Source organism: Medicago truncatula, chromosome 3 (assembly GCF_003473485.1).
Source record: "Medicago truncatula cultivar Jemalong A17 chromosome 3, MtrunA17r5.0-ANR, whole genome shotgun sequence".
Classification (NCBI taxonomy): domain Eukaryota; kingdom Viridiplantae; phylum Streptophyta; class Magnoliopsida; order Fabales; family Fabaceae; genus Medicago; species Medicago truncatula.
In genome coordinates this window covers 41061955-41083045 of record NC_053044.1, presented here as the reverse complement: position 1 = coordinate 41083045, position 21091 = coordinate 41061955, and the positions used below count along the sequence as shown (strand labels likewise).

Genomic DNA, 21091 nt, shown 5'->3' with positions numbered 1-21091 from the left:
TGTGGGTATATGAACATTCTCCGCATATCTTCAAAGAAATCAATATTTGCAATTTAATCCATCTATCTAGTGGATCATTTTTGTTGTTGCTGTTGTTGTTGCTGTAATGATGTTGTTCTAGTATTTGTCTTCACCTTCCTCATTAAAGTATTTATGTTTTTTTTTTTTTTTTTATAATTTGCAAAGCTTATTAAAGTATTTACGTAGTTCAAATATATTAAAATTAAAAGTAGAATAGATAAGTAGAGGAAATTGGGTAGTTATTGGTAGTTGCATTCTATTCTCACAAGAATAAAAGATTCTCACCCTTGAGAACATTTTTTGGTAACCTCGAATTGAAAATATAAAATTGATAAGTAACGGATATCTTACTGCATAGAATAAATACTATATATTCGGAAATAATTTTTATAAATAGTATAAACATGATTATGTAATCTTTTCAATACTCCACTTCCTCAAAAATATTCGTGGATAACTTTGAACCAAACACACACTCTAAGGTTAGAGTCATTGTTATTTATTTATTTTTTGAAAGAAGAGTCATTGTTATTATAAGTATATTTTTTACCAAATAGAAATTATTATATTTTTTGACTAAACCAAATATAGAAATTATAAATATTTTTGGTGGTGAAGCCTCTCTCATTGCATGAGGACAATTAATTATATTGTCGCTGTTGGAGAACTTGCCAATGAGAGAAATACCAGAAAGAAGCAAGATGCAATGTATATTAATACATATTTTTCTCAGCCAATAAAAATGAAAAACAAAAAAGCAAGAGAAATGGCATATATTCTTCATAGTTTACAGGGTGGATGATAAAAATTAGATGCAACTACACTGCATGTGCTCAAAATAATTGCATATATAAAATTAAAGCAGCCTCCCTCATTCAATATTTTTCTGATGTAAACCAATCAAATCTTATTATATTTCTAATTATGGTCAATTAAGATCATGATTGTTTAATTATTTCCTAAAATGATAGTCACATAAAAAAATGCTAATAAAATGATGCCAATGATATTCTAATAGGTGGTAGGTGCTAAAATTGCATACATGATATATTTACCAATGACACCAATAGATAGACTCAAATAGTTATAGTTGTTGGTCCCATATTGCGTTGCACTTGAAAGGAACTTTTAACATGCATGTACCATTGTTTCATTGTCAGTTTCTTTTGCGGTCCAGGGCCTTTCCACAAGCTTTCAAACCAAAAAATAAGATAGGTGCTATCTATAAAGAAAGTTAAACTTAATAATGTAATTTAAAAGAAAAAAAATCAATGTTAATCTATGTCGTGACAACAATTTTATCAACAAATAAAAAAGGCAAGACATTGTTGAGTCTGTGCTTCAATCAATCTATGTCATATACACTCTATGGAAAGATTAATTTCATAGGAGTCTTGAGCCAAAACCCTAATTATGATGAGTTTTTACTTTATACCAAAAATACATATGATGATGGCCACATTTGGATATTCTTGCCGCGCATGATTGAAGATAAAATTGCCACAAAGTTGGAGAATATAAGGTTTTAATCAATCCACGTCCACACATTTGCATTTTTATGCTTTGTTCTGACTCTGTTGATCGACTTTCTCATAAAAAGCAGCTTGTATATGAGTCATATAACCATTAAATTATTCGTTCATTCATGTACTTGCAGAATTCGGCACTTACCCAATTATCTACTGCTATTTCTTTTCTGCTTCTAATTTGGACCCACAAATAAATTTCCTTTTATGATCATGTCCCCCACCACCATGGAAACTCAATATTCTTTCTTTTGGTCATAAATCAAAATCAAGACATTGTCGATAGATATATTGCTTTTAGGATCTAAGACATTGTCGAACTCTGAAATTCTCTAACAATTGGTCTTTAAATCAAATTAATTAATCATATGAATTCAATCACTTAGTATGTTTTTTCGAAGAAAAAAAATCACTTCGTATGGTTATGATTTGATTTTACTCTTATTTATCCATCTATATTTTAAGAAAACTAACATTACTTGAACGGAATATAACTTAAGTTCCTTAAGCAATGTCTTGGATTTAAAGTTTGGTGAATGAAAAAAATGTTGAGGAAATAAAACATTTCATAAAGTTTTTTTTTAAAGATTTGTCGTCAATAAATTTACAAAGATTTGTCGATAGATATTGCTTTTAGGATCTACGACATTGTCGAACTATGAAGTTAAACTCTAACAATTAGTCTTTAAATCAAATTAATTATTTGAGTTCAATCTATGCTTCCCTCGGAAAAAAAAAAAAATCAATTGGTATGGTACATTATATTTCTTTCATATGGTTATGATTTGATTTAATGTTTATGTATCCATAAAACAATGTCTTGGATTAAGTTTGGTGAATGAAAAAAATGTTGAGGAAATAAAACATTTCACAAAGTTTTTATTGAAAATTAGTCATCAACAAATCGATGAATATTTCACAGTAACAACATAGTCAAAAAAATTAATAATTTAAAACTATCAACTAGCAACATAATAGCTCTAAAAAATACCGGCCTCCGAAAATTGGTCCAATTGATTAAAATTAATTTGACTCATTTAAAAATGAACGTCAGATTCAACTCATCTAATTTTTTTTGTAAAAAAAAAAAAAAAAAAAAAAAAAAAAAAAAAACTTATCTAAATATTTACATGGTTATAAAAAATTATAATGGGTAGTTTTTTGGTAGATAACTATTTTTTTGTTGTATTATTTTATAATAAAAAATGTACTTATATTATTTATATTCATGAGGTGGTAATATCTTGATTCTAGTTTTGTGAACGAAATAAATGTTCAGGAATTAAAACATTTCACCATGTTACTCATTGAAGAGCAATCATTAACAAATCCGCGAATATTTCACACCAATAATATAGCTAAAAGAAATTATAATTTGAAAGTGACAACTAGCAACATAATACCTCTAAAAAGGACCAATGACATAAAAGCTTTTGGAATTAATGAAGTACTCTAATTGGTTAATGACACAACCTTGTATTTGTGTTACAAAAATACACCTCTATTATTGTCCAAAAAATTGACCAAAAAGAAAATATTGTTCACCCTATTTTTTACGTTTTAAGTTGATGTAAGCGAAGTGCCTCTCATTGAGTTGGTTTGTACTATGAAGTATGAACTTCATGAATGCAATGAGGTGATCTTGCATTACCCGTGAATATTATGCTTGTATTTACTTGATTAGTAGTCTTGAAAGAATATTAACCAATAAAAATATTTGAGGAGTGCAAAGAATACTTGTTGTGACATTTTTTTAATACATACTCTTTTATTTTTGATTTGTTTTGGTCAAATACATACTCTTTTATTAACTGAAACCATATAAATAAGTGATTAACTACTTACAGTAAACATTAATGGTTAATGAGATACTCTAAGTGGTACTTGCATTAAATCATATTCGTCGACTAGTATTAGAAATGGCCGCCTTAGCTAAACTATGAACAACCATATTAGTTTGACAATGAACATACTCAACCTCAAAATTGTAATTCAATCCTAACAAAGCTCTAATATTCATTACAATAAAACGAAATTCAGAAATTCCCACAGATGAAGAATGAATAGCATCCACAGGAGCTTTGGAGTCGGTCTCAAAAGTTACTTCCTAGAGTCCTAAGTTTGAATCCAAGTCATAGCTTGCCACAATCCAAGGGTCTCGCCCTCATAAACAGATAATTCCTGATGAATCCAACCGTACATAGCAGTAACAAAATCACCATTAGAATTACGCACACAACAACCATAACTAGTTAAATTCAAAGAGCGACGGAAGGCCGCATCGGCATTACATTTCACATCCCCAACCACTGGAATCTGCCAACAAACGCTGCTGTTTCTGTCTGTGTCATCACTACCTCTATGACGCACGTCTTGTGCAGCTATCCACTCCATCATTAGCACTGATGCAAATCTGTTGTGCATCTCTGCGACGGTGGTTCCACACTTGATAATTCCGATTGTGCCAAATGCCCCATAGCAGCATCATGAGTCGAGCAACCACATCAACAACTTCTCTCGAGCATATACCAAGGATCGCATCTGCAATATTGAAATATCTCTGCATTCTGCCCTGCACAGCATAACACAGTCCCGCTTCTTGCCAACGCCGAGTACTCAAATCACACGGAAGAAACAAATGCCAATCGATCTCCTCCGCCTCCGTGCATAACGCGCAACCTGACGGCAAGGTACATGATGCTCATCAAGCTTCTTCTGCATCAGTAAACAACCTCTACTAATTCTCTAAACCAAATTCCTAACCTTTGGCGGGACGTTCACATTCCACACCATATTCCAATCACCCTCTTGCTGAAACTTCTCTTCATTCCACATAATTCTCCTCATCAATCTATAAGCTGATTTAACCAAGTATATTCCACTGCTATCTTCATTCCAAACCAGTAAATCAGAATCATTAGGGGATAACAGAGGTACCGAAAGAATATTTTTGGCCACCAAAGGATGAAACAGAGAATGAATTTTGTTGGCAAGCCAAACACCTTGGCCTTGAACCATTAGATTCACTCACATGCATATTATGAATTTCTTGATTATGAAATGAAGGCATCCAACTACTCTCATGCACCCTTAACCATGGATCCTTCATTACTTTGACCGACATACCATTCAACAAATGAGTAGTTTGGAAAATACCTCGCCTTTTTTAGAGACTAATTTATCCGGTTTGCTCATGATATTCCACCCTTATTTCAGCAACATAGATAAATTAAAGGCTCTCAAGTCTGTAAATCCCATAGAAGAAACAGAAACACTTGCCATGGTTTGAATAAAAAGTTGAAGTCTTGGCTTAATTTCGAAAACTTCCAAGTTTTTGTTACTAAAGATCATTCTTACCACATAATAGACTGACCATAAAACAACAGTTGGAGTCAGAAGCATTGCGTCATCAAGAGGAGAAAAGGAGGATCCTGTAGATAAGCTTAATGCAAGAGTCATAACTTATTTACAAAATCACTATTCCTAGATATGCTGAGTTATAAAAATTATATTGAAAAAGAATAAAAATTAATGCTAGCTAGCGTCCAAAAGACAATTAATTACTATCGAGTGGTGGAACCTTCAATATGTACAAGTACAAATGCCTCTGAACTTTCTCACTTTTACTCAAATCTTATTATAAACACACAATTTTACTTTGAATGATCGATAGACTATAGTCAACAGTCCAGCATAGAGCATTATCTATCTCCATCATAATCATAATATGGTACATGCAGGCTGGTTCCCTTTTGCCATATCAAAAATTCATTTCAACCTTTACTTAACGTATGAAAATTGCATTCTTAACTTTTACAATTACCAGGGTTGCTTCTCTTCTGTATCCGAACCATTTTGAATTGGAAAAGGTCCTGCAGTCCAAAATTCTCCAATCTTGTTGTCAAACAAATCATTTCCCAGGTCATAATCCTCAGCTTCAAAATCCAAGTCTTCAAATATATCCTCAAAACCATCATCATAACCATCTTTGAAATTATCAATCTCAATATTATCATCATAATCAATATCACTATCATCGGGATTTTGATTTACATCACTCAACCTGCCAAATTCTTTATCAATCCTAGCCTTCCTTCTCTCTCTTCTCATTCTCTTGGACTCCCTCGCCAAGTCCATCCATTTATCTTGTAAGGCTAAAACCTCATCCTTCTCCAATAGGTTACCCTTCTCATCAAATCGCTCTACCAGGAAAACCGAGTCCCTTTGCCCTTTCAAACTCGTATAAAATAATTCGGGGTGCCTCACAATCATTCCTCTCAATTTATTTGGGAGTCCAAACTCCTTTCTGAAATGGGTCAAGTGGTCTATTAATGTCCTCTTTTCAATTGTCATTCCAAGAACCTCTCTTATAACAGCACAACATCTCTTTTCTGCCTCAATTGATTCCTTGGTCGAACTCTCAGCGGGGTTGTTATAGGGGCACACTTCTGGCATTTCTTCAAACTTCAGCAAGTAATCCCGGTGAGGCCTCTTTAAATTAAGCCCCTTTCGAAGTCTCAATTGTTTGAACTTCAAAGGTCGGTCAACTATTAAATCAAGAGAATGTGACTCACGTGGCGGTAAAGGCTTTGCTAAGTTGGTATCCCACGATACAAGCTCAAGTGCACGGCCATAGGAAGTGTCAACGATCTTGAATTTGTCTGGATGGTCATTGCACAACCGGGATCTAAAATTAGGAGGAAGACCAAGATCAGGAGCAAGGTGAACCAATTTTGCCAGTAGTAACCGGCGGTGAGAAGATAGCATAAGAAGTTTTTGCAGTTTGTTTGCCAATACTGTTGAAATAGACGATTTAAGATTCAATTCCTCAGCTGCAAGTGCGGCTGCAGCCGGAGTCAAACGAACACATAGTTGAGGATATAACTTAGTAGCATTGAGAGGTGTGGGTGGCCATGGGATAGTAAACAATTCAAAAATGGATGGATATCGATGGATCATAGACAGTAAGGAACGAGGCTTATGAAGTGAAAGATAAGCCCTACATTTGGACAGAATTTTAATAGGAAGAAAATGTTTTGGTTTAGAAAGCAGCAAAGTTTTCAACTTTTGAACAAACCGGATTCTGTTCCTCATGACAACATGCCTGTCAAGAGTGCGGTCACGAACAGTTTTAACAGATGAACAACTAATTGAAACAGATACATTTTTAAGGTTACAGGTTTTCAGTTTTCTATTCACATAAAAGGATGAAGGTGTCGTTCCACGAAGAAAAGTTGAATTGAGGGAAGTTACCGGTCCGTTATTGGTGACTAAGAAAGGATGGCACAATGCCATTTTTTTAAGACTTCAACCAAAAACAAAACAATGAACCTGAAAATGAAAACAAAAGGGAAAAAACTGAAATGAGATATAGAACACATGGTTCTGATTTAATCGATTTACATGACATAGAACGTTAGTTTCTTTCGGATTATTTGCTATAGCAGATTTGAGATGAAATTGGGATGGCAACAAACAAACACCTAAACTTTATCCAACAACACAGACATTTAATCAAACAGGTAAGATGCAGCATGTAGTTACTAAGCTATAAAATTTGGCAGCATATATATAGGGAAGTACCTCGTGGTTGAAAAAGAGAGAAATTTTGTTGAGGAGTTTCCTGTGCAAGTTAGGGAAGAAGAAGGAGTTGGGGATTTCCGATTCTAGTTGCTTGCAGGGAAGAGTTGAATTTGTTTATTCACTCACTGGGTTTGTTTTTTGATTGAGACTGTTTTTTTCTTGTGGTGTCTGGTTAAAATGCATTAGAAATGAGAGAAAATTTGAATATAAAAAAGGGGTAATATTTGTATTTTTTATATTATTTTTATTTAACATATTTATATATAATATAAATTTATATAATTATCTAAATTTGAATAAAAAATTGACCCACAAATATTTAATATATCTTTTTTTTGAAGGAAAATATTTAATATATCTCTTAAAACCATTTGGATCATTTACACGGTTCAAAAGCAATTTTGAGACAAAAGGTATTTTTTTATTGTTTAAATCAAAATCAATTATATCAATTCTGATTATCGTACAATCAAACATCCACTATCTATAAGTCAGTTGTTATAAATATGTCTTTGCATCATTCACAATTCAATTATTTTAATTTTGAGGAACTAAAAATCTAACAACAAATTTTAGTGAATCTTAGTCTAAGCAAATTTCTCTGAGAGGTATAAATATTATAAAATTAAAATAAGCAGCTTAAATTAAAATTGATACAATGCAAATAAAAAACGCGGATAGAAAATATTTTGGCTGTGTTGCCTTTTGTTTGTGCTATCTATTATTACTTATATAAAAGTTAATATCCTATGAATTACCATTTTTGCCCTCAATAGGGGCAATTTGGTAATTCAATTATCCATTAACCTCACCACATTATATATATATATATATATATATATATATATATATATATATATATATTGTTTTTAAACTGTCGTTGTGGGAGATTAAGACACCGTTTGACCCAACTTTTTTTTCAACTTCTCTACATTTTTAAGGAGAAGTTAGGCCAAAATGTTTGATACGAGCCAAAATTAAACCACTCAAATTAAGTACTTACTAAAAAAAATATTTTTTTAATGCATAAAATTGAATGGAATGAGCTTTGGCCAAAAGTTGTGGAATGTTATCTCAAAAAACTACTTGTCGACAATTTATTTTACAAGCACTTCTCTTAAACTCATGTTGGGAACCTTTTCCTTTATTTTTTTAATATTATATTTCAATATTTTTTTTTCTTCCGTTTAATTTTATTTTATTTTTTGAACCGTTCCATTTAATTTTATTATCTTTTTATCACTCATATATTTAATTTCAATATAGTTTAATCATCACAACCTCACAAATATTTTTATTCACGTTGTCTTTTAGTGATACCAAATATTTTTATTTCCTATCTTCAACCTCGCAAATATATCCACACACATTAGCATTTAGAGTAATATTTTATGTCCGTCTGTCTGTTTTTTTGTTACGCTAATGCGTATAATTTTTTTTAGCGTTGCATAATGCATATGTATTTTTATAAAATTTTGATTTTAATTAAAATTACAAGTATAGATGCCTAAAAAAATTATACTTATATATATTTTGCACCTTTATATTGTAATAAATTATACAAATATTTTTCTTATTCAAAAAAACTAAACATGTATGTTTCAATGACACCAACAATGTAGTAAATATAATGTCAAATAATATAAATTCTTATCTTTTTGAAAGTCACAAAAAATATGGTATTCTTATAACGAAATTTGTTAATTTGTGTTAAGATACATACTGCATCACTATTGGGAAAATAACTAAATTTAATCCTGACCAATTTGGATGGTATTATAAGAGTTGCACCAAATATCCAAAGGAATCAAAGTCAAATAGTTCTAGCTATAGATGTACATGCGGACAGGATGTTGATGCTCCATTGACTAGGTTACATATTTAAAATTTCATGTGGTGGATTAGTGTTTTTTTTGTTTGGCACATTTATAATATGTTTTTGAATCTATCCATTTTATCATATACAAGGTAGTTGTGCAAGTTGTTCATGATAGTCACAAGGCTAAATTTGTGTTATGGGATAGTGAAGGTCTTCAGATTATTGATATTACTACCCAAGCTCTTAGGAAGACTATGCAAGAGGTGTAACGCCCACTTTCGTTTAATCGTTTATTTAATCGAGTTTAGGTGATTATATTATAATTATATAATATATGCATGATTTTGGTATGTTTTGATGATTTATGATGATTTGATTGATGACGTGATAAGTTATGAGTTTTGGAGGATTTGATTATGATATGAGATTTATTTTATTGTTAAATAGAATAAAGATTTGAAAATAATATAAAATATTTAGTTGAGGGCTGTTTTGATATTTTAGATAGTGTTGGGGGAGAAAGTGAGATAAGATAAGTATTTTAAGAGGAGATATAAAAGGTTAGACCTAGTTTAGAAAAACAAAAAGTACGTACGACTGTTTTTGGAGAAAAGGAAGAAAAAGCCAAGAGAAGAGGAACCTAGAGTGAGGGCTGCGATTTCTTCATTCAAGGTAAGGGTGAGACTAATAATTCAATAATGTTATTTACTGTAATTCTGATGATTAGTTGACAAAGTTAGGATTGATTTAGAGAAGTTTTGGAATTAGGTCAAAACCCTAAAAATTGATGATCAAACGGTAAAACTTGTTAGATTGATGAAAGAACCGTCCTTTAACCTTAGAATATGTTTAGGATGAATTCTGGAATCAAAACCACGCTTTGAACCATGTTGTGTGATGGATTTTTGAGAAAAACCCTAGTCTGCCCGTGCTTCTGTTCATCGCTCGCCACGGAGAGTGATGATCCTCGCCTCGCGAGTGATGATCCTCGCCTCGCGAGTGATGAACTTCATCGCTCGCCACGCGAGTCCCTTCCCTTCGCCTCGTGAGTTGTTTGGTGCAACTCGCCATGGCGAGCAACCCTTCCTCGCCTCGCGAGCTTAGGCAGAGTGCATGTCATATTTCGTGTTTCGACCTTTTTAGTTGAATCTTGTATGCCTTTGAGTACCTGAACATACCTAGTATTGATTAGGAATGAATGTAGGATCAGAGGGAACCCAGAACAACCTTAGTTTGGGAGTTGAGTGGTACTCGCCATGGCGAGTAAGTACTCTCGCCTCGCGAGTACAACCAGGATGAACTTGTTTATGTGTTTATGCGATCTGTGTCGCACTTGTTGATCAAGAGTGAACCCCTAACTGGTAATGAGACCTAGTGATGTCGTTTAATGCAGACTGTAGAGTTGTTTAAGTTATATTAATATTAATTGAATATGAACTATTGTATTGTATATTCATGCAAGATAAGAAGATGTGATAATGATACAAATTATGTGCTTGATATAATGATATCATCTTGTTATGTGACCTGTTTATGCTGCTTCCGTTATTTAACTAAGTGCATAATTATATGATGAAGTTTAGCTCCAAATTATTGGATGCATGTTGATAAGTTGATTACGATGTTTTGTTCATATGTGTCCATGCATAGCATATCATTGAGCTTAGTCCTCACCACGAATATTAGGAGCTTTGTCCTCCGCATGTTTTATAGGAGCTTTGTCCTCCGCACGATTAAAGTATATTAATACTTATGATGACGATTGGTACCACATGCATATAAGGAGTCTAGGAGCATTGTCACATTGTCATGATTAAGATGCCTTGTTGATAATGAATGAATATGTGATTACGTGATAAGTGTTTATTGATTATGTTACGTTGTTCATAATGAATTAGATATATGATTACGTGATAACTGTTTAGCATTTACGCAAAGTTAATAATGGAATGATTATGATGTTAATTTATGATTCGCAATTACATTGATTAATGTTATTTTATTATGAAATCTCACCCCTTCTGCTTGAAAATGTTGCCCTTCATATGGGTAACTTGTAGGTGATCGTGCTTAGTGTGCAGTTGCCGTCGTGAGTGGCCTTGCCTTCACTGTGTCGTCTAGGTCGCTCTGATACGTAACGGGATGGGGTTTTATGCTATAACATGCTTCATTCTCTTACGTGAACTGCCATGAATATTTACTGTTTTGATTAACTCTTTTGAGATACTTGTTGGGCCTGCGTGCCAAAACGTTTCATGAATTATGGTTAAGATTTTCCGCTGCAAATGTTTAAGATATTGGTTAAATTATTATTTAACTGTTGGATTACGTTATATGTGATATCCCGTTGTTTGATGTTTACTCTGATAAATGTTATGTTTTTTTTAAAGAAATTTTAAATATTGGGAAAACGGGGTGTTACAAGAGGTATCCCTAATTTAGTTTTCATCTTATTTTCCGCATGGTTGATAGATATTATAACTTATGTAATTGTATTTATTTATGAAGGTCGATGAGGATGATCCTAAAATATACCAAAAACATCTATATAAACTACTCTGCCTTGAGTTTGTGTTACGTGTCAACCATCAGCCATACTATCATCAATCATTCGTTTGAGGTGTTTCCCGTGATCCTGTTGTCATCAAAAAAAATTAAGTCTCATCTTCAGCTAGAGGAGCAACAACTTGATGAGGTTCTTTGTGTCTGTCGTGTTTTTTTTTTAATAATTGATTTGACTGTTTCTTTTTCTGTCACTTATATTTGATTTTCATTTTATTATTGTAGAATGTTATCTATGATAATCCAACCTAGACATTCATTCTTGAGAAGAATAATGCTTCTGCTAAGTGCTCAGATTCCCTTAACATTCCCACGGTATAATAATTAAACACATTGAATTTCTCTGTGATTTTTTATTGTAATTATTAATATTATATTCATTTTAACTATGAAAATTTTATCCTTATTGTGACAACCTTCCTTCTCTGCTTGTGGTGAAAATGATTTGGAATTTCACTCATGCAAAGCGTTCGTCCACTTAAAAATACCAAGATGACATTGCATCTTATGCCTATAATCCAACGCAATTGTCTTCCACTAAGCTGGCCAAACACATCATGAAGGAGTGATTGACCTTTTCTTTGTCTGCTTTTTTGAAAACATTCCATAGACTCTTGCAAAGTTATTTGACTTTCATATATAATTAGATTCTCAGATGTTAGTCAGAATCTCTAACTAGAAAATAATGGTTGTTTCCAAAATCTAATCTGATAAAGAAATCATGTATGTAAGTTGAACAATTTTTTTTTTTTAATTTTAAAGTTTTTTAGTATGTGAAACACATAAGATTGATCATAATTTATGATTTCTATTTCTGCCTCTTTTAAAAAAAAATAATTGGTTGAATATAGTCACCAATGAACAAGAACGGTTAAACTCTTATTTATAATTGGTAGCATAAGACGGAAAATATTAACTTTATCAGTGCATTATGTCATCCAATTGATTCGTCTATGATCTTAACCAATATTCTTAGAAAAAATGCATCAACATTGTTGAAACAAATGAAAAATAACATCTCTGTAAAAAATTGCTAAAACATGTTGCATACATTTAAAGACAAAAATGTTAATAGCATTCCATGAAAACACATTTGTAGAAACAATCGTGTTACGAACTACATAATATAACTTTCATGCAATGACACCTAATTTTAATAAAAATATTAAAATGTTTACTATATAGTTGCACCAGTTTTTCTTGATCAGAGTGAAAGAGACACTTTTTATGCATCAATGTTTTATAACGCTTTGTGTCATCCCCTTACAGAGTAGAATAAAAAGGTGCTACATTGTCGTCTAGGGCATTTTCAGGACATGTCTTTGGCAAAATCGGAAGATTAGAATTCAAGCAATTATGCGTTTATAAGATTAGAATTCAGTTGCTCCAAGCAGTGGTTTGTACAGGACAACTACCCTTACTTATAAGTTGTTTTTCCATATGAGGACCAAAGTGAGTGTTGTTGAGGGTCCCTTGCTTCCCATGTTTGGATTAACTTTGACTAATATAGTTGAGGTTAACCATCAAACCGTGGACACCGATTATTTGATTGGTTTGTTGTTTTCATAGAGTTATCTACATATCTTCCTAATTTGCTTATTTTCCTTATGCTTCCTTTTGTTATTGTTCCTTTTTTGTTATGATTACCTCTTTCTTTTCTTAATCGTTTTTGTTGTTTAGATGGCATTGGCTTAATGACTGTAATATCGGAGATAAGGGAGTATATTAAGGATGGGAAGATCACCAAGATGATTTTGCTTCAACTAACTGGTCACATGTTGATATCTTATTTTATGAGGCATGTTAAGATTTATCTTCGTTTTGTTTATAGAAGGGACCATCGTTTAAACTTCTGTTTGATTTTTGTCACAAGTGGAAAATGTGAGATTGCTCTGTTTGGATATTATGTGGATCACTTGAAACAACTCATGGCCAAAGTTGATGAAGGTTTGCATGTGCTGGATATGCAGTTCACAAAAGTGAAGATTTTCAGTGGTGTGTTTTTGGTCTATTTCTTCTAAACATTTTGAAATTTTAATGTATGAATATTATATTCTTATAAGTTTTGTCATTGGTTGAATTTTTGTAGAGAATGGATCCCCGCAAAATGTAGTGAATACTACCCGAATTATGATCAATCCGGATATATCAGAGGCTGCTGAATTTAAGAAAGGGTTAGTTATTTTATTTGGATTGTCGTGGTTTTTAATATATGTTTAGATTCTGATACACATTAATTAAATATGTATGTGTTGCGTTTGTTTACGCCTCAATGTCTGCATATTGTATTAGTTTGGATGTTAATTCAATCGGAAGTAGCCCACTGTGTCGATTATTGGTCCGAGGGGTAAACCATCGATAGATGAAGATTTCTTGCATCTCCATCCAAAGAAGTCTATTGCATAACTAAAGGAAGTTAGGGTGAGTGATACGTTTATATTTTTGTGGTACAATTGATGGTATAGTTGAGGAATAGGAATGGTGGTACCCTTCTTTGATTGAAAAAAATTATCATTGTCATGGTGGTAAAATTACTATTTTAAACTTTAGTCCTTTGGCCGTCTGATACTAATCAAATTTTTTTTTTTTCTGAATAAATGTTTGACTTACATGTTCATAGAGCTTCCCGAGGAGTTGAGTTAGGAAGTTTATACAGAGATAAATTGCACTAATAATATTGTAAGAAAGTTTAGGTTAATTATACAAAAAAATATTACCGACAATCATATCTAATCAAATCTCAACTTCTATAGGTGATAAGTGAAACTGTTTAAAAAATAGAAAGAAACTCGATGAAGTTCAAATTTATTTCTATGTTCTTTACCCTGCATTGGTTTCAATTAGTTTCAACTTAATTATGATCATGTTTTCCTGATTTCATGAACATAGTATATCCTCTTTTCATGAATCAAGACTTGGTAGAGCTTTCATAAATATTTTGATAAATATTTCTTTTCGAATAATTTTTTTACAAAACACGTTATTCAACCCGTGCTTACTAGTAAGATATTTACAAAGAATCTCTGGAACAAAAAAAATCCACATTCATATATCAATGCTAACAAATAACGTAACATTAAATGAGAAAGTTAGGAATTAAAGTATGACATGGAAATTAGTTTATGTTGAAAATTCAGAATCTCATCATAAAAAGATATTGAAAATTTAGAATCACATCTAGTTCACGATTCACATGAACATTTCTATTTCTTTAAAAGTTATTGGTAAAAGTTTCATTCATAAATGTTAGTTGAACTTTTGTAAAAAAAGAAAGTTAGTTGATCTAAAACTCGTGGATCGTTGCATTGTTTAAAGCAATTTTGTATTCAATTTTTTGAAAAATTGAAAGAAAAAAATCTAATAAAAGTACCGACGTAAAGGATAATATGGTACAAAGAGTATAAATAATAGAGTTATCCAAAACTAATAGCGTCAAATGAGTATATTTATAAGATGTCGTTACCTTTTTAGCGCAGAAAAAAAAAAATCTCAACTCACTCATTTTCTTACTTCAAATCTCTTTCATTTCTTCTATTTAAAAAGACAAAAATACAATAAAATTTTAAAGGTTTAATTGATCTGCCGGTCCCTTAACTTATTTCTTTTATTCAATTTAACTTATTTTTTTTATTCAATTTGGTCCAATTTTGATAATTTTAATCCCCTAAAAAAAAAGACCGTTGGATTACGGAGGTCTATCAGATTTTATAGTGTATCACCAACACCTAATTTATTTACTTTCTTCTTCTTCTTCCCTCATCTTCGTCTTCATTCATCCTTCATCAATATTCATGAAAAAAAATAAATTAAACCTACTATTTGATCACTACAATACCATCATAGTCATCTTCATCTATCATCATCAACACCCTCCTTCATCCTCATCAACTCAAACCCAAAATCAATCACTCTACCATAACCATCCCTAAATCAAACTTCCAACTTCAAATCTCATACCCAAATCCAACACTATCATCATAATCCACATAATTGCTTCCCTAAGTCACACTGTTTCTTTCTGTAACACACCAAAATCAAATCTCATACCCAAATCCAACATTATCATCAAATGGGTTTTTGAATTTTTTTAGAAATCCAACAATTTTTTAGATACTTGAGCTTTATATAAAATTGAATTACAATTAAACCTTCAAAATTCAAAATCACACATACAGATTCCCAAATCACCGTCGAATCATTTCAAAACCATTTCATTTAAAACAGAAAACAAAAAGATTCTTCAAATCACTACAAAAAAAAAAATAGAAATCCCTTGTTGGAAAACTCCCTCTGACGAACCGACCCTGAACCAACCACAACTTTCTTCTCCCGTGGAATCTCCAGTACCCACGCCGATAATTTGGGTCGTCGTCGCTCTCTCCCACCGACTATATTCCTGTCAGCTTTGTAAGAACGATTCCTTGATGCATTGGTGTGCCTTTGATTCCGATTCCGGTTATGAGTTCCCTCTCTGATCCTTCGCTTACTTGTAACTTCGTCTTCTCTTGTTTCCGGCACGGTGGCGGTGGAGTAGCTGTAGCTGTAACTCCCACCTACACTGCATGGTTCTGAAATGACAGAAATTTCTTCAAAAGCTTACTCCAATGGGTCCACATGTGGCAGATCAATTTACTGAAAATCACATAAATTAAAGCTTAAGAAATTTCTTGTGCTGAGTTTATTTATTTTTATGGAACAAAACCGATCCATGCTTTTGCATATGGGTCATTATTTCTTATGTCAAATTTGGAACTTGTTGAGGTTTAATTGAGTTTTTGTATGAAGATTGATAAAGATGATATTGAAAAAAAAATTGGGTTTTTCTATTTTATTTTGTGAAGATGATGAAGAATGAATGAAGATGATGGAAGAAGAAGAAGAAAGTAAATAAATTAGGTGTTGATGAGACACTATTAAATCTTATAGACCTCCCTAATCCAACGGTCTCTTTTTTTAGGGGATTAAAATTATTAAAATTGGATCAAATTGAATAAAAGAAATAAGTTGAGGGACGTGTTTGAGAAAGTTAAGACTTATATGACCAAATTAAATAAAAGAAATAAGTTAAAGGACCGGCAGATCAATTAAGCTAATTTTAAAATACTTAGGGGGCGTTTGTTTTTGGGAAACACAAATTATTCCCAGGAATAACATACCCGGGAGTGAAAATATGAAAATTTGATTCTTGGGTATTTGTTAAAAAAAGTGTTTGGCAAATAACTTGACATTCCTAGAAAAATTGGAAGTTACAATTTTTTTTTTAAAAATCTATGCATAATATCATGATAATGTACATTCTCATCTCTTTACATGGGAATAAGTTTATGGGAATAATGGAAGTCATGGGAAGTTACTCTATTCCCAGAAACCTTTATACCAGGAATATTTTTTTCTCAACCTCATAACAAACATGGGTCTAATCATTCCCTAACCATGTATTCCCGGAAATATCGTTCTTAACATTGAAACAAACACCCCCTTATAATAAGTTAAAGGATAATAGAGTTATCCAAAAGGAATAGCGACAAAAAGAAAAGAAACCCCAACTCACTCCTCTTCTTCTTCCTTGCAGTTACATTACACTTGGTGTCACTTGTGACAGTGTAAACTCTAATCTCAGAAGAATTAATCATCAAAAAGAAAATGACTCTATTTTCATCTCTGCAAATCACCACCACCACCACCGCAACGGTCTCTTTTCTTCATCAATCCTCCTCCTCCTCCTTTCACTCTCACAATCCCTCTTCAACTATCTTCTACAAATCCCTTCTTCCTGGTTTTGCTACTTCACCCTCCTTTTCATTCAAAAAAACCAGAAAACTCGCTACTACCCGTGCTTCTTTGCTTGAAACTCCAGTTCTATGGGTTGGTAGGATCTGCATCTACTACGCCCTTGTCAAAACTGGCTTCGTTGGATCTCCATCAAACCCAATTCTCTCAGGTTTTAAAAGTTTAACAATTTTAGCTTTCTTCTTTTACTGGGGTTAATTTGATTTTAAGTTAACTTCATTTTTTGCTTCAGGTTTGGAAATTGGTGATGCTGGTGACAGTAGTGAATCTGGTGGTGACTTAGGGTTCTCTAAATGGACGCAGGTCATACTAGGAAAACCAGGTATATCTACTTAGTATTGATTACTTCATGCTTCATAGAGGAACTGGAATGTGTTATTTGTATTTGTTTGTTGATACTTTATAATGTTATTGAAATGAGTAGCAATTATAACTACTGGTGGATTAAATGAAACTGTGAATTATCCGTTTGTGTTAGTGGACGATCGTATTGTAACTCATTAGACTTGCTCGGATTTGTTTTTGTATATAAGAAGGCATGAATCTCAGAACCGAGACTCGCCATAGATGAATGCATCCAACTATTTGTGAATGAAAAGAATTAGACAGTGAGGATGATTATAGCTATGTAGAGGGAAGAGAATATCCGACAAGCCGAAGGTTTTATTTTAGAAATGTCAGTTCTCTAAAGCAGAGGCTGAACCATATACATTGTACTACAACTACTACGAAAAGTTTACTATAGAAGATTAAGAAACTGCAACTAACAGCAGGATTGCTACACCTTATTATACTTTAAAGCTTAAGAAAGCGTAATAGCTAGCTCTGTAAACTTAACATAACAGCAGACACGCGTACTTTACCCTCTAGTATCAAGTAGTGGTGCTCCCAAAATCTACGGAACTTCATGGATCATGGTGTGTATCAAAATGGACAGGGATGGACGTGAAAGGACTACAGTTGACCAGGGAAAGAAAACCCCTGAATCACTTCTCATTTAAAGAAGAATAATGATCTGGTAGAGTGATTCACTAGATCTGCCATAAGTCTCATTCAAAGTAAAATATTTTTGGCCAAGGAGTTACTTTGAAACCGCAAGTGATGGAATTTCAACTTGATTTCTTACATTTTGGTTTATGTGGGGTGGGGGTGACAAGCTTAGGGGAGACGAGGGTCGCTTTTATGGATTTGACTATGCAAATAATGGGATAGGAGATGATGTTAAAGGCAAACCTAGGTTGTGCAGATCTGCAGCATCCTTATAGTTGGTCATGACATATTTGCAAGGTGAATGCTGCGGTTTCCTTGTAGAATCAAATATCCTAGTTGGTTCCTCTGTTGAGTTTGGAGAGATTTCAGAGGCTGTTGAAAAAGCATTGAAGAATCTTAAGAATGTCTTTGGAGATCCTTAAGGTTTATTATTACCCTGAACACAGGATCGTGCCATTATTATCGAGGTATGAGTTGTATGCCAAATCTGAGGCCATATAGGTTACCTAACCATCAGAAGGCCGAGGTCAGGAAAACTAGCGGGTGAAATGTTAACTGCAGGTATCATTAGGCCTCGTTCCAGTCTATATTCTAGTCCTATCAATAGGTCTAATTTACTGAACTCAGCAGCAGAATAGTGGCAAGATAGGTCACAGAAGATGGTGCCACATTGATATCATGTTGGAAGTATAAGGTTTTAGTCTTTGAGGTATAGATGGCAGCTCATACAGACTAATGATATTTACTTTATGTGACATAATGTGTTGTTATAATACAAAAGATAAACACTAATCCCTATTTTATACTTGTACCACACTCTTAATCCTCAGTGAGGAGAAAGATGATGTGGAAACTAATCCTACCAAATAACATTAGATACTCTAAAATATTTTAAGATACACTATTGACATTATGAGATGTTTTTTCACATATTCCAACACTCTAAATGTCACACGCTCACATGAAACTTGCCATCTATCTCATAAACTCAGCTTGCTCCTTCAAATCCTTTTTTAACTTCTGCTGTTCATGGCTCAATAAACTCACTTACTGATCCATTTTGATTTTTGCTTCCATCATCATCAACCCCTCGATATGCATTCGGATCTCCATGTTGTTTTGTTTCCTTAGTGAATACAAACCAGGTAAAATCACTCGAAGTGAAATAATAAATGCATGTAATTATAAAACAGAAGACAAGTATGATAATGAAGAGTTGGATTATACTAGAGACAAAGAAAGTACGAAACATATCTTAGGCTATCTCCTAACAGCTGAGCTACTGTACCTTTAACATTACCTTCCATATTGGGCTCAACACTCAAGGGTCTTGTCAAAGTGTGTTTTTGTTACAATGTGTGTTGTTTATTTCTACTTGTTTTATTTGGTCAGCAAAGGAAGGAGCTAATGTAGGGAACCTTAAGAGTAAATGGCATCCTACAACCAAGGGTACACTGAGAAGGAACTACAGAGTCCCATCCAAGTCAGAGGGGCGACGACTTCTTAAAGCCATTGCATCTCTACTGTCAGATGATGACCACTTTGTTGATGCCACTTCTCACAAGGTTTGCAATTTTCATTTGTATGTTTCGGTTGCTACTTGCTAGTGTTTTTTAATAGAATTTTTCTCTTATCCTCATAAATTGATGGCACTAAATGACCATTGTAGGGTTGTCAAATTCGAAGAGAAAGTGCTCATGGAGAAAGTGTTTGTTGCAACAACGTGAGAGCTCTTTTCGACGAGCTACCAACTCCTCATCTCATTGTGGAGATCACACCTTTTCCTGCCGGACCTCTTAGTGACAAGGATTACACTAAAGCTGAGAAGCTTGAGAGGGTTCTCAGATCTAGTCCTTCTGTTTGAGCCTTCTTTGGTGTTTCTCGTTTTCATGTATATATACTTTGCTAGCTTGTAAATATTGGCATCATGAAGAGAAATTTGTATCTGTCAAATGTTTTACATTTGAGTTGAATCATAATCACATCTTTCCAAGACAAATAACATGTTACCTTATTTTGTAGAAAGCACTTAACGCTGCAAATCAGATTAAGAAAAATGGCTCTCTTGTATAGAAGACATTAAATTGAATATTTTATTGCATCTCATGAACTATTTGATAACTATCTCAAGAACTCAAAGAAGTGCTAATCTTTATTACTACCGGTCAAGCTATTAGTAACCCTAATTCTTAACCTAATATTTTCCCTCCACTAATCAAACATTTAATTCTCTTGAGTGGTTTTCCTTATCAGCATTTCACTCAACAATTCAAGTTTTCATCCCACAAAATTCCAATTCTGCCGATCCATTATTCTCCTACTGTATTTAATGCATTTAATCATCTGTATTGTTTTCTCCCAAATCCTACGCCAGTTTCAATTCTAGCAGCCCTTTTATTTTCCCAACATGCCAATTATGCTCCCTATGCATATTAAAACTCCACCATAATTAAAACAGACAGTATAGCTTAATAGTAGATCTCTTGAGAGTTTTTCTTTTTTCCTGTGAAGGTTTGGTGGCAAATTAGCTTTAACAATTAAGTGCATATTTCTGTTTTCATCCCATTTAGTTTAAGGTACTTTACTTTTCACTATCTTTTTTCTTAGATCACAAACAGAACTCCGTCATGGATATGTTTTTGGTTGCTGGTGTAAGAATTAATTGAAATTTGCAGGTTCAGATTGGACATATTTGGTTCGCTCCCGACAAAAATAACTGAACAAGGACGAGCTTATTTAATATGGTACTCATCGACGCTCATGTTTAGATTTGTTTATCAACATTTTCCTTTTCACCTTA

At 33.0% G+C, this 21091-nt stretch overlaps 2 protein-coding genes across 2 annotated transcripts; one reads left to right on the top strand and one right to left on the bottom strand.

The window, feature by feature from the left end:
* Positions 1–3407: 3407 nt before the first annotated feature.
* Positions 3408–7303, bottom strand: LOC25489668 (protein WHAT'S THIS FACTOR 1, chloroplastic). Its single transcript, XM_024779916.2, has 2 exons — positions 7131–7303; positions 3408–6878 (listed from the first exon to the last, which is right to left on the bottom strand). The coding sequence occupies exon 2, from the start codon at positions 6840–6842 to the stop codon at positions 5367–5369; it is 1476 nt and encodes a 491-aa protein (XP_024635684.1). The 5' UTR covers positions 6843–6878; positions 7131–7303; the 3' UTR covers positions 3408–5366.
* A 9718-nt stretch (positions 7304–17021) lies between these two features.
* On the top strand, positions 17022–20312 carry LOC11438506 (uncharacterized). Its single transcript, XM_003601540.4, has 4 exons — positions 17022–17452; positions 17534–17623; positions 19684–19856; positions 19961–20312. The coding sequence occupies exons 1-4, from the start codon at positions 17155–17157 to the stop codon at positions 20153–20155; spliced, it is 756 nt and encodes a 251-aa protein (XP_003601588.1). The 5' UTR covers positions 17022–17154; the 3' UTR covers positions 20156–20312.
* The last annotated feature ends 779 nt before the right edge of the window (positions 20313–21091 follow it).